The sequence below is a fragment of the Notolabrus celidotus genome, chromosome 19 (genome assembly GCF_009762535.1).
Source record: "Notolabrus celidotus isolate fNotCel1 chromosome 19, fNotCel1.pri, whole genome shotgun sequence".
Classification (NCBI taxonomy): Eukaryota; Metazoa; Chordata; class Actinopteri; order Labriformes; family Labridae; genus Notolabrus; species Notolabrus celidotus.
Genome location: NC_048290.1, coordinates 18669105 through 18694840, shown reverse-complemented (window position 1 = coordinate 18694840; position 25736 = coordinate 18669105). Strand labels below are relative to the sequence as shown.

At 45.8% G+C, this 25736-nt stretch overlaps 1 protein-coding gene across 2 annotated transcripts in view; it reads left to right on the top strand.

Moving 5' to 3' along the window:
* LOC117831013 (ras-specific guanine nucleotide-releasing factor RalGPS1-like) overlaps window positions 1-25736 on the top strand; it is a 57207-nt gene extending 31471 nt beyond the window's left edge. Inside the window, exons 9-20 of one of the 2 annotated variants that reach the window (XM_034709440.1) lie at window positions 6622-6759; window positions 7075-7168; window positions 10291-10358; window positions 17512-17638; window positions 18887-19038; window positions 19177-19225; window positions 20204-20284; window positions 21337-21442; window positions 21538-21630; window positions 22227-22332; window positions 22427-22518; window positions 22967-25736. In XM_034709440.1, the coding sequence (XP_034565331.1) occupies window positions 6622-6759; window positions 7075-7168; window positions 10291-10358; window positions 17512-17638; window positions 18887-19038; window positions 19177-19225; window positions 20204-20284; window positions 21337-21442; window positions 21538-21630; window positions 22227-22332; window positions 22427-22518; window positions 22967-22996 (1136 nt within the window). In that variant the 3' untranslated portion in view covers window positions 22997-25736. The remainder of the gene's footprint in view (window positions 1-6621; window positions 6760-7074; window positions 7169-10290; window positions 10359-17511; window positions 17639-18886; window positions 19039-19176; window positions 19226-20203; window positions 20285-21336; window positions 21443-21537; window positions 21631-22226; window positions 22333-22426; window positions 22519-22966) is intronic. The other variant, XM_034709441.1, reaches the window with a different exon arrangement.

Below are 25736 nucleotides of genomic sequence, written 5' to 3'. Positions count from 1 at the left end.
AAGTTATAATAAATGAAGTCTTGTTTATAAGCGGAGTCGTTTCTCGGTGTGATCCGGACCCTGTAGGATCAAAGTGAACTGACATTACACATGGAGACATTTCCATAGAAACAGGATTCAGCTTGCCTTCCTCAGAGTCTGTGAACCAGACTGATTAATCGATAATTGATCGTTAACATTTCCAAGGATCGATTACGGAAAATACTTGAAATTTACGTCCCTATTTAAAACATTTGTTAAAATAAATGATTTAATGTTTGTTCAGCTTCATGTTGATGAACGAGTTGAAGAGGTGACGAGGTCTGTAAACTTGTCTCTCTGTGGGCTCTGACTTCCAGATCTCTGTCTTTGAAACAGACTACATGAGTACATCTGTTCTCTCCGTATGCCAGTGCTCCCCGCTCGGCACAGGTGCATTGTGGGTTTTTTATTGGAGTGGCTGTAAGTTTTATGAAAACACATTCTTCAACACGTCCACCTGGGCCCTCCGGACTTTTCCAGAGAACCATTAAACGCTGCGTCTGCTGCTTTCCACTTCCTACCTCAGACACGCAGTTTCCAGAGGCAGAGTTGGGACCCAGGTCTGGAACAGAGTCTGGACCCTGGTCTGGGTTTATCTGGTCTGGTCTAACCTCAGTCTGTGGCTCAGAAGGAAAGATGTACAGTGGGGCAAAAAAGTATTTAGTCAGCCACTGATTTTGCAAGTTCTCCTACTTAGAAAGATGAGAGAGGTCTGTAATTTTCATCAGAGGTACACTTCAACTATGAGAGACAACATGAGAAAAAAAATCCAGGAAATCACATTGTAGGATTTTTAAAGAATTTATTTGTAAATTGTCACCCACAAACAAGCAAGATTTCTGGCTCTCACAGACCTGTAACTTCTTCTTTAAGAAGCTCTTCTGTCCTCCACTCGTTACCTGTATTAATGGCACATGTTTGAACTCGTTATCTGTATAAAAGACACCTGTCCACAGCCTCAAACAGTCAGACTCCAAACTCAACCATGGCCAAGACCAAAGAGCTGTCGAAGGACACCAGGAAGAAAATTGTGGACCTGCACCAGGCTTGGAAGAGTGAATCTACAATAAGCAAGAAGGTTGGTGTGAATAAATCAACTGTCAGAGCAATTGTAAGAAAATGAGAGACATACAAGACCATTAATAATCTCCCTCGATCTGGGGCCCCACGCAAGATCTCATCCCGTGGGGTCAAAATGATCATGAGAACGGTGAGCAAAAATCCCAGAACTACACGGAGGGACCTGATTAATGACCTGCAGAGAGCTGGGACCAAAGTAACAAAGGCTACCATCAGTAACACACTACGCCGAGAGGGACTCAAATCCTGCAGCGCCAGGCGTGTCCCCCTTCTTAAGCCAGTACATGTCCAGGCCCATCTGAAGTTTGCCAGAGAGCATATGGATGATCCAGAAGAGGATTGGGAGAATATCATGTGGTCAGATGAAACCAAAATATAACTTTTTGGTAAAAACTCAACTCGTCGTGTTTGGAGGAAGAAGAATGCTGAGTTGCATCCCAAGAACACCATACCTACTGTGAAGCATGGGGGTGGAAACCTCATGCTTTGGGGCTGTTTTTCTGCAAAGGGGACAGGACGACTGATCCGTGTTAAGGGAAGAATGAACGGGGCCATGTATCGTGAGATTTTAAGCCAAAACCTCCTTCCATCAGTGAGAGCATTGAAGATGGAACGTGGCCCGGTCTTCCAGCATGACAATGATCCCAAACACACTGCTCAAGCAACGAAGGTGTGGCTCCGTAAAAAGCATTTCAAGGTCCTGGAGTGGCCTAGCCAGTCTCCAGACCTCAACCCCATAGAAAATTTGTGGAGGGAATTGAAAGTCTGTGTTGCCCAGCGACAGCGCATCACATCACTGCTCTAGAGGAGATCTGCATGGAGGAATGGGCCAAAATACCAGCTACAGTGTGTGCAAACCTGGTGAAGACTTACAGGAAACGTTTGACCTCTGTCATTGCCAACAAAGGTTATGTTACAAAGTATTGAGTTGAACTTTTGTTACTGACCAAATACTTATTTTCCACCATAATTTACAAATAAATTCTTTAAAAATCCTACAATGTGATTTCCTGGATTTTTTTTTCTCATTTTGTCTCTCATAGTTGAAGTGTACCTCTGATGAAAATTACAGACCTCTCTCATCTTTATAATCAGGAGAACTTGCAAAATCAGTGGCTGACTAAATACTTTTTTGCCCCACTGTATGTGTAATGAAGGTTTACAAGAGGCCGGTTTGGAGACCTCAGGAGGGGGTTCTCTGTCAGATCAGATCTCGGTCTCTTATTGAGTCCTGCTTATTGACGCTCCTTGGTTCTCTCTGCAGCTGGGTGTCTTCTAGGGCTGTCAAAACTGCTCCAAAATGACGTTCGAATATTCGCTCCAAAAAATCCCATAGGTTCGAACCATTCGAATATCTATATTTGCGCATTATGTCAATCACAGGTGGATAAACTAATACAAGGAGACATAACTACTTTTATATGTATTTTATTTAAGATATAACATGCCTAAAACATACCTACACATTACAAAACAAGTAAATGACCTAATGGTCTATACCGTAACATTTTGAAGGCCTCTCGCTCGCTCGCTCGCTCGCTAGCCCCCCTCCCCTCTCTGTGCGAAATGCGCTGAGTGAGTGCTGAACAAGACTTGTGCGAGCAATTAAAGGTCCCGATTCTTGTCCCTAATATAGGCAGGCTTCATTCAGTGATTGAAGCAAATATTAATAACATTAATTGAAGTTAAAGTTAAAAATGAAAAAGTAGTCCACTTACATTCTTGACGCTAGTATGAAAAAAAAAAAGAGGAAAAACTGCATTTTATCACAGTGTCACTGATTGTCGGGCTCTTTTAGTCGACTGTCAATGTAGGGTCTTAGGCCTGACAGGTTGTTTGCCATAAACACAAGACAGTCCACATGTGAAGAGGCCCGATCTCTTTTTATTCACTATATTCCCAGCGGAGGAAAAGACGCGTTCAGAGCGCACTGAGGATCTGGGGACGGAAGGATTTCTCTCTGCAGTCTACTTCACGCTGTGCATGTGTGACTCCTGTGACCTGTCCCTGACCCGTCATGCAGTGCGCCCACTCGCAAAGCAGCCGCTGATGTGTTTTTTTCCACAATCGAATATTAATTTTCAGAATCGAATCTCCGTTTTTTTTAAATATTCGAATATATATTCGAATTTAGAATATTCGTTGACAGCCCCAGTGTCTTCAGTGCTGGGTTTCAGTCAGCGCTCTCGTTTCCGCTCAGACACTTTAAAAACTTGACAGCTTTGAGACCATCTGTGCATTTAAACGACTTCTTCCAGTGAAGCTCTGCAGGTCTCAGCTGTGCTCTCCGGAAACCTTCAGTCCTGTCAGAGATGTCTCCCTGAGCTGGAGGATCAGCGTGTGGTGCCCACGTGCTGCCCCCTCCTCTGACGTGTTTAAGGACTCCTCTGAGGGGGATCTCTGGTGTCCTCGTATGATCTGGAGGTGTCGAGCTCGCTCTCTGAGCAGGACATGTGTTTCTGCAGAGCCTCCACATCTGCTCTGCATTTATCAAACTGTAGGAGCAGCAGACTCCCTCAGAGCGAGGTGCCGCAGGGGTTCCAGCGGGTTTAAGATGAGCAGCATCGAGCGCAGACTCAGAGGACCACCTCAGATAGAGGACTTCCTTCATTAACCTGGAGGACAAAACCTCAGTCAGTCGCGTTCAATAATCAGAAATTTACTGACACAGATTTATCTTAAGAGTTCATTAATCTGATATAACGAAACCAGAGACTCAGACTGAACTGTTCTCTGTAATGAGCTGCTTAATGACTAGAAGAGTTTCCATCTCTGTTGTTGTTGCTGTTGTTGTTGTTGTTGTTGTTGTTGTGAGATATCTCTGTGGAGTTTTAAACTTAAAGTCTGGTGTAAAGAGAAACACATGGTGGAAATACTCAGTAATCCTCCTCTTATTGTCTGCGGTGCGTCTTTCATGTTGAGGTTTGAGCGGACTGCAGATATCACAGTCTGATAACATCACACACACACACACACACACACACACACACACACACACACACACACACACACACACACACACACACACACACACACACACACACACACACGCACTCAAATCTGATCTGTGTTTTTAGACTTCAGTGTGTAAACAGTGATCTATTTTCTTCCTGCAGACTTTATAACAAACGATAATCTCTCATCAAACAGACACAGGTGTAATAATATCACCTGTTTATTATTAATGTGTAATCCTTACTTCACTCCTACACATGAGATCATCTTTACCTGTCTTAGTTGAGTATGTTGTTTCTCCTGTGTCATAGTCTGTGAGCATTTCTTACTGTATCATTGGTTCTGTTAATATACTGTAAAGTTATTTATTAGTTCTGCACATATTTATCTAAAGATACAATTATTAACATTTTAATTACTAATAATTTAATAGTCCATATTTTTTATACACTCTTAATTTGTAATGTTTGCACGTCCACTCTGCTGCTGTGACTGTAAATAAAGAACTAAATCTTACTCATTATTAATGTAACATGAATAATCAGGGCTATCAAAGCATCATCCTCCTTCATTCATCACATTTATACACGTTTTAATATCCTTATCTTGTGTTTTAAAAACAATCCATATGTCCATCTTAACAAACTAAAGCAGTTATTCTGAGATCGCCCTCTGATCTCCGTTTGAACAGCTGACAGGCGGCGTCTCAGCGTGTGACTGCTTGTTACGTTACGGTGTTGTGGAATTTATACATTACCGTTCATACAGGCCAGTCACACAGACGAGCATGCAGCCAAAAGAGCTCCATGAAGAACAGAGGGACAGGAAATAACAGAGAGTGTAAAATAATAAAAGATATGACCCTAAATATTATTTCAAAATAAAATCAATAATTCAATTAATAACTGTCTCTGATGATGACACAGCAGAGCGACGACCATCTCTCCTCTGAGGGGGGGAACGATACAGAGACGTGAACATGAACCTGATGATGAGAGAAGCCTTTAGTTTGTTTTCAGAGAACATGTGAGAGTCTGAGTCAAAGTCCGAGACCGAGTCCGAGTCAGTCTGTGCTCAAACTGTGAGAAATAGAGTCCAAAATATTTAAACATGTATTTAAAGTTACTGAATCCTCCTCCTTGTGTCTGAAGAAAGTTTAATGTTAAACAGACAAACAGGGACTGAGCTTCACTTTAACTCTGTGTGTGTGTGTGTGTGTGTGTGTGTGTGTGTGTGTGTGTGTGTGTGTGTGTGTGTGTGTGTGTGTGTGTGTGTGTGTGTGTGTGTGTGTGTGTGTGTGTGTGTGTGTGTGTGTGTGTGTTTATTTACTCCATCTGGTAGTGATTTATGGACTCGTACAGTGGTCCTCACCACATGCAGCTTTAATCCGTGTTATGTAACAGCAGCGTTTATCAGAAGAGGTCTTTAAATTCAGCAGAGACCTCAGAGAGCAGATCGTCTACGTCTGAGCTTCATGAGGATGTGTCAGGACCATGGTCAGGACTCACAGAGACGTCGGTTGCTTCTTGTTTCTGAGGTCAGATGAACGCTGTGAGAAGTTTCTCCTGAGTGAAGCTGTGAACGTGGAGCTGCTAATTAGACATGAGGAGACCTCTTCAGACCGGACCCTGTTGTTCGCTCACAGACTCAGACACGCTCACGACTCCTCACAACATCCGCCCCAGGACACAGTCTTCAGCTCAGAGTCCACCTCAGGATGAACCTGCAGTTTGTTCAGCAGAGTGGTGTGATCCTGACTCTTACTCTGCTGTCATGAGAAGCGGAGCGCTCCTGTTGGTTCAGGTTTAAATAATCTGTTTAAAGTCGTTTCAGATAAACCACGCGTCACATTCCTGCTCCTAACCGTAATGTGTTCGAGGAATACCACGTGGAAAACTGTGTGTGTGTGTGTGTGTGTGTGTATGTGTCTGTGTGTGTGTGTATGTGTCTGTGTGTGTGTGTGTGTGTGTGTGTGTATACACCACATCAGACACTCTGCGGTGAGTCCTGAGGATCAGAGCCGGTCTCTGGCAGCTCTTTAGAAACGGTTATTTCACAGTAATTAAGACAGACTGGAGGAAAGTCTGTGACTCAGATCAGGCTCTTCAGATCCTTCTGGACTCTCCTGGTGCTCTCTGCTTCTCCGTCCTTTAGATACGACGCCAGGACTCATACTCTCATTCCAACTTTATTAAAAAGGTTTCATCCCTCTCCCATCTCCCACTATCCCTCTCTCCAACACGGTCTCAGCAGATGTGTGTCTAACATGAGTCTGGTCCTGCTGGAGGTTTCTGCCTGATAAAGGAAGTTTGTCCTTGCCACTGTAACTTTCTAAATGCTGAAAAGTGCTCTGCTCATGGTGGATTAAGATGAGAACAGACTGAGTCCTGTCTGTAAGATGGGACTGGATCTTATCCGGTCTTGATGTTGGGTCTTTGTTGATAATAGAAGACTGAATGATTCTTCCTCAGTCGTCTAAATAAGGAGCTGAACTTAGAGATGATCTCCTCTCACTTGATCATTGGCTCTTTATGTCTGAGCTAGATTCTCTGTTTTCTGTTTCAGGGATCTACCTGCTAGACATCATCTACATCGACTCGGCCTATCCGGCATCAGACAGCATCATCGAGACGGAGCAGAGGACCAATCAGATGAACAACCTGCTGAGAGTCATCTCCGACCTGCAGGTGTCCTGCAACTACGGTGAGATGTCTGACTTTGTCTTCAAACGTCCGAGTTAGTCCTCAGATGTCCGAGTTAGCCTTCAGACGAGGGGGAGGTGTTTTATTCTAAATGTTCTGATATAACCTCTGATGTATCGGTGACTCTGAGCTCTGCTGATATTTCTACTGCCAGCCGATGTTCAGATTTGATTCAGAGCCAGCGTCGCTCATTCTGAGTCACAGGACCCAGAAACTAGTCCAGATCCTCTGACTCTGTTTAAAGATGTTTTCATGTTGTACATATTCACCGAATCAGATTAATGAAATGTGACCTCTCCTACCTGTGCCTCCTCAGATCACCTGGTGACCCTCCCTCACGTTCAGAAGTACCTGCTCTCCGTACGATACATCGAGGAGCTCCAGAAGTTTGTAGAAGACGACAACTTCAAGTAAGTTTCTGTCTCTGACAGTAAAGAGAGGTCAAAGGTCAGGAGGTGAGGAGGAGGAGAACAACTGAAGGTTACTCCTCATCCTCGACACGGATCACAAACACGTGACCTCAGACTTGCTCTGCTCACAGCCTGCTCCGTCTTCTGACCTATGACCTCTGGGGACAGGTCAGAGATCACAGGAAACAGCATGAGCTCAGCAGGCTGCAGGTTTAAAGTCTCCACGGGATGAAAGATAAAGAAGAAGCTCTGATGACTTTCTCAGAGCTCGACTGAAACACGTCTGTCCATCTACCAGAGGAGAGGACGTCCCTGTGTGTCTCTGTGTCTCTCTGTCTGTGTGTCTCTGTATAAACTGTGTAAACTGTCTGTGTTTCTCGATGAGCTGACTGTAACCTGCGGTTCAGGATGCGTGTAAAGTACAACATGAAGATGTTTCCTTTGGGACAGAAAGGTTGAGATGTCTCTGCTGAAGGGGAGCTCTGTGCTGAATTATGTAACGTTAAAACAGGAAATGACACGTTCTTCCTTTCCTGAAAGGAAACTTCATAAATCAGACGCTGAGCTGCAGCTCAGACCGCTTCATACGAACGTCTCCTCATGAAGGTTAATGTGAACTCTTTATTCAGGATGTCCTCCAGATTTGAGAAACTCAGCTCATCATCATCATCGGCATTTGTTTCAGGCTCTGGTTTCAGGTTGAGTTTGTTCCTGTCCCTTTCTCTCTGAAACACAAACTCACCATGACAAATCACAAACTGAAAGGCAAAGCAGAGATAATCTGTAAAATGTGGATGACCATAAATACAGCTCAAGGTCTCAGAGGACTGACCTCATCACATTTAGCACTAACGACTTTAACGGTTTGACCACAGTGTCAACAGGCAGAGGGGAAATGTGTGTATCTGTGTGTGTCAGGTGTGTCCTCAGGATCAGGATGCATGCAGCAGATCTGAACAGTAACTCTGCTTTTCCACTGATGTAACTGAAGTCATAAATCCACTTCAGAGGGATCAAACAGTGGACTGATGCTGAGCTGCGTTTACGAGCAGAGTGGATTTCACATCATCTTTTATTTTATCACTGACTGTTAAACACATCAGAGACTCTGAGGCTGATAATATTGATCCTATTGATCCTGAAATTACACACATAGAGACAGTAGCAGCTCCTCTCCACCTTTACTGTGTGAACATATGAAAACATGAACACATGAAAACATCCTCTGAATCACTGATTCAAAATGAGTGGGTTACATCACTGCTGGGATGTTCAGATTATTCCTACATTAAGGGTAAACATGCTGGAGGATGTGAAGCTGCAGTTTGTAGGATTTGGGGGTTTTGAGGACCTCTCCCCTGATACTTTGATGCTCATTCAGAGCTCCAAAGAATCTATAAAAACACACTCTGCAGCACATTACGTCGTCTGCAGTAGCGCCCGTTCATCTCTTTGTGGTGAGTCTCGGTTTCACTGTAAACAGTGCTTTCCACTAGGGATAGGCAATGATTTCCGAATATTCAAATATTCGTTCACTTAGTAAAAATCGAAGAGTTACTTTGAATATTTTCTCATTTTAAAAGTAACATTTTTCATAGTTTTCACTGGTGCCTGGTTGTAATACAGTATTCCCGCAAGACGGTGGCTATAGAGCGTCTTAAAACTGTTTGATAACTGCATTCAGTAACAGAAGAAGAAGAATGCTAACTGCATTAAATAGCAAAAGAAGAAGAAAACATTTGGGACAGTCGCTGCGATTTTCTCCATTTCTGAATCTCACGTATTTCCAGAGACTGAGCATGGCTGTGAAATATAAACACACACTCCACACTGTGTCACAGAAACGCCGACATAAAGCTGTATGAACCTGAAACAGAATCTGATGTATTTGTGATCTTCTTCTTCCTCTGGTTAAATAAGTCTGTGGATAACTTAAATATGCTACAGCAGCTCAGGACAGTGATGATCCTGTCAGCAGTGATGAGACAGACTCGGATGATGTAATGTGGACACGGTTTGAGGTTTTCTCGACTGTCGTCCTCTCCTCCTATGTTTCTCTTGAACACTCGTTCTCTCATTAAGGCGAGCGCTCCCTCACTTCCTCCCACACACAGAGTCCATAAATACTTTCCTAATGTGCTGCTGAGTGGCAGAATCACACTCCCAGCAGCAGATTTATGAGACTGTTCCATGTGATGGTGGAGCAGACTGAGCGTGTGCAGACAGACTGAGGACGCCGGGTTCAGACCCACGGTCTCCAGACTCAGGAGGACCTGAAGGACCAGTATGGTACACTAAGTGGAAAAACCCAGACCCTGCTGACAGCACCATCGGGCCTGCTCTGTTCACAGAGCTGCTGTTCATACAGAGACTCAATGATCTCAGCTCCAGACTCACTGAAACTCAAAGGTTTCTATTTCCTCATCGTCACAGCAAGCCAAAGATCTGCATGATCTTTAAATAAAACTATAAAGCCAGAGTACAGGAACACAGACCACATGGCCTCTGTTTACTGTTGCATACAGCATTTATCTTCCTGTGTGTGTGGGGAGATCACAGACTGAGCAGAAGACGTGGACGTAGCCTGCATGATATCAGCCTCCAGAGGACTTAACGTACACTAAATCAAATCTTTGTTTCATTAGTACGAACAACTCTGAACACGTTTATGATATACGATCAGAGGAGTCGCCCCCTGCTGGACATTACAGAGACTGATATACAATCAGACTGATTTACAACCAAGCTCCAAACTCTGATGTTAAAATGACAGCAGTGAGGAAGCGCTGAAGTCCAATAAAAACACCTCTACTTCATCTCCAGACGAACTCATTAGATTTAATCTGAGAGACTAAAGTTCATCCTGATAAATAAATGACCTCATGTATTAAAGTCTTGCAGAGACATCAAGACAGATTATCAAAGAGCCGAGTGAGATAATGTCGCGCTAACATCCGCTGAAGTTAACCCGCAGGTCATCTGAGAGGCCGAGCTGCAGAGACAGAGAGTTCACACCTGACATGTCTCTGTTATTCTACCTGACTCAGTCACTGTTCTGTACCCGCTCTGTCTGAGACCTCTACAGTATCTGATCCATGAACGTGTCTGTGTTTGTGTTTCAGGCTGTCTCTGAAGATCGAACCAGGGAACAGCTCCCCTCGCATCGCCTCTTCTAAAGAAGACCTGGCAGGTAAGACTCACCTGTGGAGGGGCTGCAGGGTTGTTTGGTTTGTGTCTCACTGAAACTCTCTCAGTGATCCGTCTCTGTAACCAGAAGTTCATCAAACCATCAGATTTAAGCTTCATGATGATTCACCTCAGAACCTGCTGTTCATAAAAAATACAAGGATGATAGAGGGATGGAGAGAGAGAGGGAGGGATGGATGGAGGCAAAGAAATAGGAAATAATATGGATGGATGCATAGAGGCATGACACAGGGATGAATGGATAGATTGCAGGAAGTATAGCTTGATGAGTGATGGACTGAAAACTCAAAGGATGGATGATGGATGGATAGAGTGGTGGAAAGATGGATGACAGATGAATGATAGAGGGTGGAAGATGGATGGAGGGATGGATAGTTTGATGAATGGTTGATTAATGGAGGGATAGATGTGGAGATAGATTCTGTATTGATCCCAACAGGTAAACTTATTAAAGTCTAATCTTTAGATTTGAAACCCCTCCATGGGTCGCCACCTTAGCATGGTGGAGGGGTTTGTGGCCCTTATGATCCTAGGAGCTATGTTGTCCCAGGTAGGGTCTCCTTAGGCAAACAGGTCCTGGGTGAGGGGACAGACAGAATACGGCCCCCAGACACCTGATGAAGGACAACAACCAGAACGAGTGTACCCTGTCTGGAGGGCAACCGGAGCCCCACCCCTGGAGCCAGACCTGGGGTTGGGACCCGCAGGCGAGTGCCTGATGGCCGGGCCTTCATCCATGGGGCCCGGTCGGGTGATATGGTTTCATCCTCCTGTGGGCTCACCACCCGCAGGGGGCTTTTGGGACATGGGACGTCACCTCTCTGGTGAGGAAGGAACCAAGCAGCAGTTCAGAGTACCCACCCCTTTTTGAGTCCTTGGGATAGGTGCTCGAGGGCGCCCGTACTGGGGGTTCCATTGTCCTACTGGGGGACTTCGACGCTCAAGTGGGCAATGACAGTGAGACCTGGAGGGGCATGATTGGGAAGAACGGCCTGCCCGATCTGATGTGTTCAGTTACTTGACTTCTGTACTAGTCACAGTTTCGTCCTTCGTCCTCCTCACCTCTCTGTGATCTGTGATGTCATCCTGCAGTCAGAGAGGCTCCTCCCCCTCTGTGTTCAGACCGCTGACCTAAAGGTTACATGAGGACATGTGTCAGAAGGAGTCTGTAGTTTCCTCCATGTGATGCTGAGAGTGAAGCTTTATTAGATAGGTGATGTAATGCAGCTGGAGGAGGCTCAGAGCTGATCCGGGTCAGGGTGATAACGAGAGGAGACCCCCGGGCCGAGTCAGAGAGTGAACAGCTGTGTGAGAGCGAGCTGAGAGCATCATGAGCAGGGCGCCTTCAACATGAAGTCATGTCCAAGAGACCAGAACAGATCATCACAGCTCACAGAGATATGTTTCATACAGTTCTTTATCATCTGAGAGAAAACTGAATCATCTTTATCACTCAGAGGAAACACTGAAGCTGAGAGAAGAACTGAGGGAGTCCGAGCATATTTTATTAATGAGAGGTCAAAACATCAGTTTACCTCCAGATGTCATTAAAGATGAAGGTGTGTTGATATGAATCTTTTTCTGCAGACACTATGACTCTTAAGTTCAGACGTGCTGGGTCTCTGTTTGCAGTCTGGTCTGATGTAATTTGGTTTGCAGAGACTTCACGGTGATGTAGACGGAGTAAAGTCTCCACTCAGGGACTGAAGTGACTTTAGTGTTGGAGTCTTAGACCTCCGTCAGTTCTCATCAGGAGGGTTCGCTGACTGAGGCTGGATTTATTCATTTATGGGAAACAATAAAGTCCCGTCAGTCACCGCGGTTAGGAAAGTTAGCTCTGCATGGAGGTTAAGGTTTCGTGGTAAAAGTTGACTAAAGCGTCCCATGGGTTCAGTTAATGATGCAGATAATCGCCGCCTGTCCTCGACTGAGTCCTGTGAGAGCCAACACGTGGACCTGTTTCCATACGGTCATGTCTGCAGACCGGACCTCCACAGGATCTGTTTGTACCGGGCCTGCAGTGACTGTTCCCTCTCTCTTTCTCTCTCTCTCTCTCTCTCTCTCTCTCTCTCTCTCTCTCTCTCTCTCTCTCTCTCTCTCCCTCTCTCTCATCATTGATCATACTTATATCCTCAGTGTTTGTCTCTCTGCGTGCTGACAGAGTCATTAGGTGTTTGTTGGACTGATCTCTGCAGGGCTGCCTCCTCTGGATTTTAATCACAGCCTGGTCTCTCGGAGAGCTGCAGTGTGTGTGTGTGTGTTGTACTCAGAGCATCGTTGAGTCATGACAGAGGAAGTGTGTGTGTGTGTGTGTGTGTGTGTGTGTGTGTGTGTGTGTGTGTGTGTGTGTGTGTGTGTGTGTGTGTCTGTGTCTGTGTCTGTGTCTGTGTCTGTGTGTGTGTGTGTGTGACTGCATGGAAACGTTTGTCTGCAGAGCTGGAGGAGTCCTCAGGGGGACGTTTGGTTTGTGTCTCTGTGACAGCTCTTTGTTTTCCTAACAGCAGACTTTACTCAAAGACGTCTTCATAGAGACGTTTTTATCATCCTGACACAACAGCCTGTCGCACAACTTTTATCATTATGATGAATGATAATGAGGTAGTTTCAGAGTTTCTGTTATATAAAGTCTGTCAGAGGAGAGTTTATAAATCTCCTGCAGCATGCTGAGACTTTCATCAGGTGTAGTGAAAGAAGGAGGTGTGGACCAGGTATCACCTGGACTCCATGATTTACCTCCGTTAAGTTGATGAGTTAATGAAGGAAGGATGTTGGGGTTTAAATGGCACGTGGTTTCTCTTTGCGGCCAAATTCCACCAGATCTGTCTCTAATCCGTCACAGCACCAGATCTGATAGGTTTCTGTTATAGCCAATTTGTTCACTTCCTCTGGATCCGCTTCGTTCCGGCTGCGTCTCTGATCCGGCAGGTCGGAACGCAGAGGATCAGATACGCAAGACTTCTACTTTTTCCGGATGCCGGAGCAATCTCAACAGAGCAGATGGACAGGAAGTCAGGCACCAAAACAAAACGAAAACATCCGGTTAATTTTCAAAATAAAGCAATCTGTGTTATCACCAGATCGTATTTCACTTAACTACAACAACAAACCGTCATGATGAGCAGAGCCAGGCCTGGAGTCAACAGGTCAGAGGTTTTCAGAGGACAGTAAAAACAACATGGATGAGGAGAGGAGGAGGAGAATCATTGATTCAGTGATTACAGCGGGAAAATCTCGGTCACATGACTCCAGCTGCCCGCCGGTTCTGCTCAGTGCTGCGTTCTGAAAACACAACCGGTGGGTGTTGATATTCGAGAGAGCATGGAGCCGGACCGCAGCTGATCGGAGACGGATCGGACATGGATCTGGTGGAAGTCCTGTGTTACTTCATGCGCGCTGATGGAGTACGGTGTCATTTACAGACAGAGTTGTGTCAAAGTCAGACCCACGTTTAAAAACACAAGATGAATTTTTTTGCTGAGGTTGATGAAGAAAGGTTCGGGATGAAGGTCCTTTAACAATCTGCTTTATTTAACTCCAGGCTTAGCTTACCTCTACTTTATTTACCTGTAACCTCCTCCAGCTGTCCTCAGTCTGTCACAACAACAACAACAAAAACACATTGCTTCATGTTTTATAAAAGCTGTAGAGGAGTTTGTCTCTCTGTGATGAAGAGGAGTGAAGGTTTGAAGAGACAGAAGAAGGGACTCCTAACCGTCCTCATGTCTGCACCTCAGTACATCTAAATGAAGCTCTGATGACCTCCTGAGTCCCTCCATCCCTCTGCACAGTCAGGCTCACAGAGTCTGTCTCTTTATTCCTGCTGATGTAAAATATGACCTTTGAGGTTTGTGTCTTTGGTCTCTCTGGACTGGTCCTTGTTCAGAAATCCGAACTGTGTTTAAGGAGCCGGTTGGGTTTGTAGAGTCCGGCTGTGTGTCCTCGGGAGCGTCCTCTCACCACAGAGTAAGTGTTTCTCCTCCTGCTGGTCAGACCATCAGTCAGACTTATGTAACATGGCAGGAAAGTTCTGTAACCGGCAGCCTGTGGGCTCGCTCAGTATAAACAAGTGTCATTCAGTCACACAGGAATCCGCTGCTCTCACTCTCTCCGTGTTCACAGAGAGAGAGATGGCACCGTGCACGGAACATGTGCACAGACACAAACAAGAGAAACCACATGTGACCTGATGAATTCATCAGCTCATACATCACTGTGTGTGTGTGTGTGTGTGTGTGTGTGTGTGTGTGTGTGTGTGTGTGTGTGTGTGTGTGTGTGTGTGTGTGTGTGTGTGTGTGTGTGTGTGTGTGTGTGTGTGTGTGTGTGTGTGTGTGTGTGTGTGTGTGTGTGTGTGTGTGTGTGTGTGTGTGTAGGATGAGAGCGGGATCATCCTCTAAATATTATCTGACTGAAATCATGGTGTTTCATAAATCATGTGTTTGTGGTGACTGAGCTTCTCGTGACTCTCGCTCTGTTTAACTCATCCAGCCTGTTTGTGTTCGAGCTGCACTTTAAGTAGCTGAGTAAGCACACGTGTACACAAGCTAACATCCATCACCTGGAAGCAGACTGTTCAAAGAGCTGAATGGGAACACGTTCAGGTCCTGATGGTTCAAACATGCTGCTCCAACACTCAGAGTGCTTCAGGTCTGCTTATGTAAACGGAAGAGAGCCAACACGTAAGAGCCTGAAGGAGAGTCTTGACCAGTACAAAACAACATAGTGTGTTATAATCAGAGTTAGCTTTTCTTCTGAAGTAGACATAAACCAGTCACTGCAAGTAGAAATAGATGACGCACCACCACCACCTCTCTTTGCACATAAGTGAAGCCAAAATACTCCCTGCAGCAAACACTGACATAATGGTTAGGAGTCTGTGTGGATGCAATCTGGCTGGTCGAGCTGCAGGATTGACATCACATCCTCCTCTAAATCAAACCGTTGTTACGTTTCCTCTCAACTTTCCTCCTCGACTCTGATAATTCGGTTCACACAGCGCTGCAGGAGCCTCATTGGTCAACACAGCTGTAAATCATGACATTAATATAGAAGAGGCGTTTGGGCCACTGATTATTTTTAAGTCCCGCCATTTTTCCTCAGAATGCTGCCATTAAGATCAAAGACAACATTCTAGAATTCTGTCTTTAAGATCAAAACAACATTCTAGAATTCTGTCTCTGAGATCAAAGACAACATTCTGGAATTCTCCCTTTAAGATCAAAAACAACATTCTAGAATTCTGTCCTTAAATCAGCATAAGGACTAACTATAATGACAGAAACCATGTTTAACAAACGTTTATTTGACCTGTGTTTGATTTTACACTTTGACCCATGTCCCATCTGTTAACATGAAGCAGGCGGGGCTTATGAGCTGTACTGCAGACAGTCAGAAGGGAGACATCTGAAGGTTTTGGCTTCACTTTTAGGAACTCTCATGTTGTCTGACTAGTCTTCAGATTTGTTTCCAGCTGTGATCGTTTTAGCCGACCTCAGTTTAATGAACAGGTTGAGTTTTTTAAATGTAGTTTTGGTAACATGGATATTTTGAAGCCAAACAGAGTACAGGTCTGTTGAGTCACACCTCTGTAGAGATGGAAGTATTGAGAGATGGAGGGATAGTGGAAAAAAAGTTTATATGGTTAGTATTATTACATCCAGTTTTAGCAGCATGAGGCTGAGTCTGCAGTTTTCTAGAGGAGGAAAGTAGCGCGTGTTTACGAGTAAACAGTGCAGGAACATTAGGATGCAGTCTGTCCTCTGGGACCACATTAAGCTCTTTGCGCAGACTCCTCTAACTCACACTCACCACACAGTTCTTCATGATTACTAAATTACACATGAGTAAATATTTCCCTCATGTTCTCTGGACAGATTCAAACTAACTCCTGACGCCATCAGCTGGAAGATCCTGAACCCCCATCCCTCCAAAACCAGCAGACAGCACAATCACAACCAGCTGTGTGTGTGTGTGTGTGTGTGTGTGTGTGTGTGTGTGTGTGTGTGTGTGTGTGTGTGTGTGTGTGTGTGTGTGTGTGTGTGTGTGTGTGTGTGTGTGTGTGTGTGTGTGTGTGTGTGTGTGTGTGTGTGTGTGTGTGTGTGTGTGCGTGCGTGCGTGCGTGCGTGCGTGCGTGAGCGCGCGCGTGCGCATGCGTGTGCGTGCGTGCATGCGTGTGCGTGCGTGCATGCATGCGTGTGTGTGTGCGTGTGTTCATGAGGCTCTGAGGGCCTGTATAAATTAATAAACCAAATTAAGTTCCTGAAGGGAGCGGGTCTAACTCAGTCTGTGCTGCTGGACTCAGACTGATCCGCTCTGGATGATCGATTGATCCGGGGAGGGTTCCTCAGAGAGTGACTCAGATGTTCCCACTATGACACAGCACGTGATCAAACTGCATGAATCCATCCATCCAGCACAGTCCAGCAGAGTGTAGGACAGTCCAGCAAGGTCTAAGACTGTTTACTATACAGCAAGGTCTCACATGGTCCAGTATAGTGCAGCAAAAACTAAAACAGCTGTTTAAGTCCAGCAAGGTCACATCTGTAGAGTCCCTACAGCCCAGCATCGTCTATACAATCTAACACAGCCCAACTAAATCCTGCAAGGACTAACACAGTCCAGGGTCTACAATGGTCTGGCTTCATCTAACAGAGTCTCACAAAGTCTAAAAAGGTCAAACAAAGTCTGTGCAAGTCCAGCAAGATCTTGAATGGTCTAGCTAAATCCAGCAAGGTCTAACACAGTACATTTAAGTCCTGCATGATCTCACACAGCTCCTGTGAGTGGTCCTGTAAGTTTCAGTCCAGATAGTTCTTTATTCTTATTTATTTAAATGTTTTAATGTTTATAAAAAGAGTCTAACTATCGTGGATTCATATTTGCTTAAAGATTAACTGTTTCTTAAAGTCCAAAGTCATGTTCTCAAACATCTGGTTTAGTCCACAACACGTAGATCTACAGTGAGCAGTCAGAGAGTCAGATTATCTCACACTTCATCCCCTCATTGATGATCAACATAGATCAAGATTGATTTCATAGTTAACTTTATTATTGTTTCAGTTCAAGCTGAAGTTTCTATCCCCGACCAGGTTTACAGCTTCAGATCAGTCTGCAGTGATGGCGTGCTTCCTGTGTTTCAGGTCTGTCCGAGGTCTCTGCCTCTATGAGGTACAACAGACGGCCCACCTGCCCTGACGCCTCCGTGGGAGTCCACATCCCTACGCCCCCTCCCTCCCACCACAGGAAGAGCCACAGTCTGGGGAACAAGTGAGTGTGACTGGCATTCAATCAATCTTTATTTATAAAGCACCAAATCCCAACAAATGTTCTTAGACTCTTTCCAAATAGAGCAGGTCTAGACTATTCTCCGTTCTATTATTAACAAAGACCCAACATCAAGACCGGATAAGATCCAGTCCCATCTTACAGACAGGACTCAGTCTGTTCTCATCTTAATCCACCATGAGCAGAGCACTTTTCAGCATTTAGCAAGTTACAGTGGCAAGGACAAACTTCCTTTATCAGGCAGAAACCTCCAGCTGGATCAGACTCATGTTAGACAGCCATCTGCTGAGACCATGTTGGAGAGAGGGATAGAGGGAGATGAAGAGAGAGAGAGATGATAGTGGTGAGACAGATAGTAGTAGTTGTAGCAGCTGGAGTCTGGCAAGTCCACAGCAGCAGAAATCCAGAGGAACTTACGAGACAAGGGAGCTCAGGGACTCCAGAAAGGTCTATGGTTGGACACTTTAATGGGAGTTAAAGTGTCCTTGTCTTTCTTAAAGACACAGTCAGGACTTCAGTCATAAAACAAATATATTGATACAGGAACTAGTGTGAGCGACAAGTGATCCATTATGATGACATGCAGTACATGTGGAACACCTGGTGGTGAGACCAAGTAACTACAACAACAACAAGCAGAGCCACTGAGAGCTGCAGCAGGAAGAGATCTCCTGTCTGCTCTCTTTAACTTCACTGCTTGATTTCTTTATTTAATCCTTTAACGTTGGAGAGAAGTAGTCCTGATGTGAGCACAGCTGGATGTCGGAGTGATTGGGACTGATTGCGGAGCGGTAGAAAAGATAATTACTCTGTGAAAACACAACTTTATATAACAAACAGCTGCAGTACCGAGGCCGGCCAGCCGGCACTGAGCCAAGAAGTAATCGAGGCAGAGACGGAGGAATATTTAGAAGCTTGACTTTAGAGAGAGGAGAAAGAACCCGCTGAGAGAGTTCTCATGTTCGAGATCTCAGTGTCAGGTGTGATCAGGAGATGATTGGTGTGTTTCACTTCACACACTGAGCCCTGTGACGGTTATATGACTCTGTAATGATCTGGAGCGTGGTGTTATAGATGGATTATATTCTGATTATTTCACCTCCTCATGGTTTATTTGATGTTTTTATCTTTTTAACATGGAGATAATGAACTCTGAATGTGTTTTATCAGTAGGTCTGAAACCCTCCTCCTCCTCCTCAACCTCATTTAACAGTTAAACTCTGTCCACAGCATGATGTGTCAGTACGGCATGTCAGAGAGCCGGAGCGCCACGTTCCCGATAGAGAAAGCACGCCACCTGCTAGACGACAGCTTCTTGGAATCTCAGAGTCCAGTCAGGAACGATCCTCAGAGCACGTCTGTGTCCAACGGCCTCTCTCTGGGTCAGTGTTCAAACTCTCCTCTGTATTGTAGGACTGAGACACACGGTGACACTGTGCTATATGAATATGTGATCTGCTCTGAGTCACCTCATCTCTTGTGAACTTGAGGCTGATGTAAAGTTGTTGTTCCTCTAACAGGAAGCAGCGAGAGCTCTTTTGGGGAGGAGTTATCACCTGGGATGGAGAGGTGAGAGCCAATCATCACACACTGAGTTACCTTTATATAAACCTCACAGATGATCAGTGAAGGCTTCATGTATTTTAAATGATGGATAAAGAGTGAGTCCTGTGTTAAAGTGATAGACTTTATTAACTCAGAGCTGCTGAAACCAGGAAGACTTTTTCTTATTGTCCACAAATCGCAGAAAGAGACTGAAATCCTGATCTGAGTCAGTCTGTAAACACACTCTCAGCCTGCTGCAGACTCTAAACACTTTATAACTTATACATCTACACATTCATTTATGAAGACACACAGACCGGAGACATTCACATGAAGAGGAAACACTGCAGTGTGTGAGACACACACACACACACACACACACACACACACACACACACACACACACACACACACACACACACACACACACACACCGCTCACAGCCACTCGTAAAAATAAAAATAATTGACTGTAAATATATTTCTAAGACTTCACTGTGAGACATTTAATAAACATTGAATAACCCGAAACCATCCCACTGTAAGGACCTGAGGTGATCAAGCTTAGGAGCTCTTCAGTCTGTGTTTCAGAGCAGTTCTGCCCCCATGTGGCAGCACAGAGTACTACAACTAAAAACATCAACAGTCCTGGAATCACAAACACACACGCATACACACAGACATGCACACACACACACGTACACACAAACACTAGCACGCACACACAAACAAACACACAAACATGCACAAACACACACAGTCTAACCTGGGATTTGTTGACGATGAGAACCTGCTGTGACCTGGGTCTCTCTCAGACCTGGACTCTGTGATATCAGTGTTTATGAATGTAACATCCTGTCAGGTTGTGTCTCTGTGTTGGTCTCAGATAGAACATGTATGATGTGAGAGAGAGGCATATTTAATTGTGACCTGGTCGAGCTCAGGTGAACAGGTTGATCTGGTAACGTGGACTCAGACTGACTGTTACCTGTGTGACAAACAGGGGCCGCATGTACGCCACTTTGGGCCCCAACTGGAGGGTCCCTCTCCGGAACTCCCCGCGGAGCCGCAGCTATGTTTACAGGTACAGAACCAGGACTCACCTGACCTCTGACCTCTGACTGTTTGTTCACCTCATCCTCTCACTGCATGCTGCTCCAGGGTCAGAGGAGGGCTCTGTGTTTCACCCACACCTGATCCACCTGAGAAGCTCACTGAGGGTCAGCACGCAGACTAACCAGACCCAGACCAAGGCAGATTGAGAGCGAGGCATATAGAGACCACACCGTTCACTGAGCTCAGTTTAGTTCATATGAAGTAAAGTTTATTTATAGTAAAGTTAGTTCATTAGCTCTGTTATTGTTAGATAAACAACACAAGCTCTGAGGGTTTTTAAAAACAGAAACTTCAGAGCAGTCAGTTTAATGTAGACGTATCTTTGTTGTTTACCAAGCAGACTAGCTTAGCACAAAGTTGCAGACATGCTTCCTGTTGATACTTTGCAGGGCGGAGCGTGTCTGTATTTTAAGATCTGATCTGTTGGCACACCTGTCCTCACACCTGCAGCCGTCTGAGCCCAGGTGAGGAGTTCCTCAGGTGAGGAGTTCCTCAGGTGAGGAGTTCCTCAGGTGAGGAGTTCCTCAGGTGAGGAGTTCCTCAAGTGAGGAGTCCCTCAGGTGAGGAGTTCCTCAGGTGAGGAGTTCCTCAGAGCAGGATCATGGAGGTTAGTAATTGATCGGTGATGAAGCAGCTCAGAGAGAGGACAGGTGATCAGGTCTGTGTCTGCTGCCGTCTGTGTCACTGCTCAGGTGTGTGCTTCCTGTCTGTCTGTCTGTCTGTCTGTCTGTCAGGTACACTCTGCTCTCTGCATGCTGTCTCTGTCTCTGTCCCTGTTCCTGTACCTGTCTCTGCCTTTGGCTCTGGCTCTGTCCCTGTCCCTCTGATGTCTCCTCTCTCCCTCTACTCTGATGTCTCCACTCTTCCTCTCCTCTGATGTCTCCTCTCTCCTCTCTTCCCCTCCTCTGATGTGTCATCTCTCCTCTTTCCCTCTCCTCCGATGTCTCCTGTCTCCTCTCTCCCTCTCCTCTGATGTCTCCTCCCTTTCTCTCCTGTGATGTCTCCTGTCTCCTTCCTCAGCTCGTCTGCTGCCACCTCGTGTTACGGCTGCAGCGATGCGGGCAGCGTGACCATCGAAGGCCCTCTGAGGAGAAAGACCCTGCTGAAGGAGGGTCGGAAACCCCGGGTGAGTCCCTCTGTGCCCTGACTCTGTTAGTCCCTCATGTGAGTTCAGTGTAGATATGATCAGATGGATTGACCTGTCTCTGTCTCTGTGTTCAGCTCTCCTCCTGGACCAGGTTCTGGATCGCTCTGTCTGGATCCACTCTGACCTTCTACGGAGCCAAATCCCTGAGAGCCTCCGAGAGGAAACACGTGAGTCTGACGCCAGGAGACGTTTACGTGAATGGCAGAATTTTCAAAGGAAAGGTCTGAAGGGAAGGTCTGAAGGCAAGATCTGAAGGAAAGGTCTGAAGGAAAGGTCTGAAGGAAAGGTCTGAAGGAGAGGTCTGAAGGAAAGGTCTGAAGGAAAGATCTGAAGGAAAGGTCTGAAGGAAAGGTCTGAAGGAGAGGTCTGAAGGAAAGGTCTGAAGGAGAGGTCTGAAGGAAAGGTCTGAAGGAAAGGTCTGAAGGATAGGTCTGAAGGAAAGGTCTGAAGGATAGGTCTGAAGGAAAGGTCTGAAGGATAGGTCTGAAGGAAAGGTCTGAAGGAAAGGTTGGAAAGAAAGGTCTGAAGTGAAGGAAAGGACTGAAGGAAATGTCTGAAGGAAAGGACTGAAGTGAAGGAAATGACTGGAGGAAATGTCTGAAAGAAAGGTTTCAAGGAAAGGTTGGTGGAAAGTGAAGGTCTGAAGGTAAGATCTCAAGTGGTCTTATCTGGACATCTAATATGTGGTCTCAGTGTGGGGGTCTGATCTTCTGATGTGGTCTCTGTGTGGGGTTCTGATCTTCTTATATGGTCTCTTTCTCAGTATAAGACCGGTCCCTGTAAGAAGGTGTGTGTGACCGGATGGATGGTGGTCCTGCCTGACGACCCGGCTAGACCCAACATCTTCCAGCTCAATGACCCGGATAAAGGTACACACACAGACACACAGACACCCACACAGACACACACAGACACACACACACACACACACCTGTCCTAACCTCAGGTGTGTCTCCTCTTCAGGTAATGTTTACAAGTTCCAGACTGGATCCAGATTCTCAGCCATTATCTGGCACAAAAACCTGGAGGAGGCGTGTCGGAGCAGCAGACCTCAGGTACACACACACACACACACACACACACACACACACACACAGATTCCAGCTCTCACACAGAGTCTGTTACATACATGTTCTTCAGATTAAAGAACACTCTTTAAAGTCTGAAACAGCTGCTGTGCTCCGTGAGCGCCCCCTACAGGCCAGATGTTCTGATGACTGGATGTGCAGAGTGTCTTCTGATCATGTTTTTTTGATATTGCATCGTTTAAAGTCTCTGCAGCACGTTTGCAGGTGATTCAGATGTTTTACAGAATAGTTCCTCCGTCTGTCTTCTTCTGGACTTTCTGTGTGTTTGAGTTTACATCGTCTCTGGATCTGCAGCCGCCTCTGCAGGGTCACACGACCTGTTGGCTATAATATCATATATGATCCAGTGTTAACAGTTTGAAATGTCAGAAACAGGTCGACGTGTCTCAAATGACCTGGTGTTGTTTTTCTGCAGATACCAGCGAACCTCATGTCCTTTGAGTGACAGCGAGCTGACTCAGCAGGATGTTAACGTGCCAAACGTCTGACTGAACAAGGAGGAGAAGGAGGAGAAGGAGGAGGAGGAGTGGTGGTTTCTTTAAATGTGACTGTAAACAGAGCCGACGTCTTCTTCTGCAGGACGGCGTGTGAACTCTTTGAACTCCGGTCAGGTGAAGGTCACTGCGGTTGAGCGTCTCTGTTCACTTTGATTCTTTAAGCTGCTAAAACATGTGAACACACGTGGATCACTCATCGACACACGCCGGGTTCCAGTCAGCGCTCAGAACTGGACTCAGTTTGAGGTTCAGGCTGCAGACTCGTGTCAGGATGAAGATCTGTGTGTGTTTGAGTCTGAGGGTGAGGACTTCTACGTGTACGAGGACACATGAACTCTGACCCGCAGGAAGCGGCGTCTCTGAAACCCTTCAGAATCGCAGCCGGACAAACTTTCAGAATAAGAGCCCCTGTGTTATTACAGACTGTTTGTGTGTGTACATACTGTGTTTACAGGAGAACAGCTGAACTGCCCGTGTCCCCATGCGTGCATGTGTGCGTGCGTGTGTGTAAATATGTATTTATTTGTAAAAGAGTTTATTTTTCAAACAGCCATAAAAAGGGAAAGGTGCCGAGGCGGCTCGGAGTCTCCTGAAGCTGCTCCTCAGACTGACGGTGGAAGACACCCTAAAACTTCAGAGTGAAGGACGAGGAAGAAGGGAAGACTCCATCACGTCTGTGCTGTTAATACAAAGCTCCATGTGGACTTTAAAGGAGCAGTCCACTTTACTTTACTCTTTAAAGGTTCAGTGATTAATTTACAAAAAAAGAACAGTATTAATCTGTGAGGGCCGAGACCTGGGGACACGAAGGGTTAAATAGCTGTGTGTGTGTGTGTGTGTGTGTGGTGTGTGTGTGTGTGTGTGTGTGTGTGTGTGTGTGTGTGTGTGTGTGTGTGTGTGTGTGTGTGTGTGTGTGTGTGTGTGTCTGTGTCTGTGTGTGTGTGTGTGTGTGTGTGTCTGTGTGTGTGTGTCTGTCTGTCTGTCTGCAGGTGAGACTGTAATGCCTGTGTACTGTTTGTATCATCCAATCAGAGCGAGCCGCGTTGCGTTCAGGTGAATCCGTCTCTCTGAGGAACTTGTCAAGCAGAATGAAGGAGTGAGACCTTCACCTTCATCTGCTCCTCATGGAGTCCTCAGAGGATGAACCTTTACGGGACCGGCTCAGAGAGATGATGAACTAGGTCACTGTTCTGAGTTCAGATCACTGGTGTCTCTACTCAGACTTGTTCCAGGTGTTCCCAGGTCTCAGTCTAAGCTCCTTGAGCAGCTCTTGGCTGCAGGGAGCCGGTCTGAGAGTAGAATCCTTCAGTTGGGTGGTGTGTAGATATTTAATAGAGTCATGTTTCTGTTGGTTCTCTTGTAAACTTTGGTTTGTGTAATTTATGAAGGAAATCTAAAGTTCTCTGTTCTGAACTCTTGAATGAAGTCCGTCTGTGCGTCTGTCCTAAGAGAGACGTCTGTCTGCAGAGACGGACCTGAAGGTGAAACACAGACTCTCTCTGACTCAGAGATCCTTTCATTTTAAAACATTTCCAAGCTGGTGCTGCTGCTTCATCGTCTCAGAGGATTCATCATTTAACTCTTTATTATCCCTCACAGTGACCTCTGACCCCGCTGCACCGATATGAGGACAGATGAACTCTGACAGCAGATGTGGAGGACGTTTGAGCTCCAGAAGGATCACTGAAGTGTCTCCATGACGTAAAGAAGCAGTAGCAATCAGTCTGATCATGTTTGTACGATCATCTCTAATGACACTGAGAGGAGGGGTCAGAGGTCAGGTGATCTACAGGTGAAAGAACACCTTTAGGTACCCTTTCCTCAACAGTGATGAGACTTTGAGTCAGAAACTCATCTGACGTAGGTCCAGGAGGAGGTCTGTACTTTGTCCAAGGGGGCGCCAAAACCGTCAAACACAGATTATTAATTCGGAGTATTAAGTGTTCATGTCTCAGAGCTCTGAGACGTAAAGATGACATCTCCCTCAGGGCTCTGAGACGTGAAGAGGATGGCTCCCTCAGAGCTCTGAGACGTGAAGAGGACATCTCCCTCAGAGCTCTGAGACGTGAAGAGGACATCTCCCTCAGAGCTCTGAGACATGAACAGGACATCTCCCTCAGAGCTCTGAGACATGAACAGGACGTCTCCCTCAGGGCTCTTAGACGTAAAGAGGATGGCTCCCTCAGAGCTCTGAGACATGAACAGGACGTCTCCCTCAGGGCTCTGAGACGTAAAGAGGATGGCTCCCTCAGAGCTCTGAGACATGAAGAGGACGTCTCCCTCAGAGCTCTGAGACGTGAAGACTGTCTCCTCCTCTGTGTGTGTCCTCAGATATGTCTCTGATGTCTCCTCCTCGGTGTGTGTCCTCAGCTCGAGCTCAGCAGAAGTTTTTGCCAAATGAAGGTTTGGAGGCAGCTTCAGTGTTCAGACTTTGTTTCTTTGATCCGATCATGTCCCTCTGAGTTCTTACAGTCTTGTCCCTGGTCCTGTGGGCAGAGACTCGAGGCGGTCTGGGACGTTGCATGTCTCTTTGTGTATAAACTTTGTAGTGTTGTAACTGTGAACAGGTCTCTGATTATCGGTCTGTGATTCTTTTGCTAACTTATTTCTGACCATGGCGTCGCTGCGTGTCGCTGTGTTCAGCTTCAGACTCGGATCATTGGGAATAAAGTTTCTGTACAGAACGTC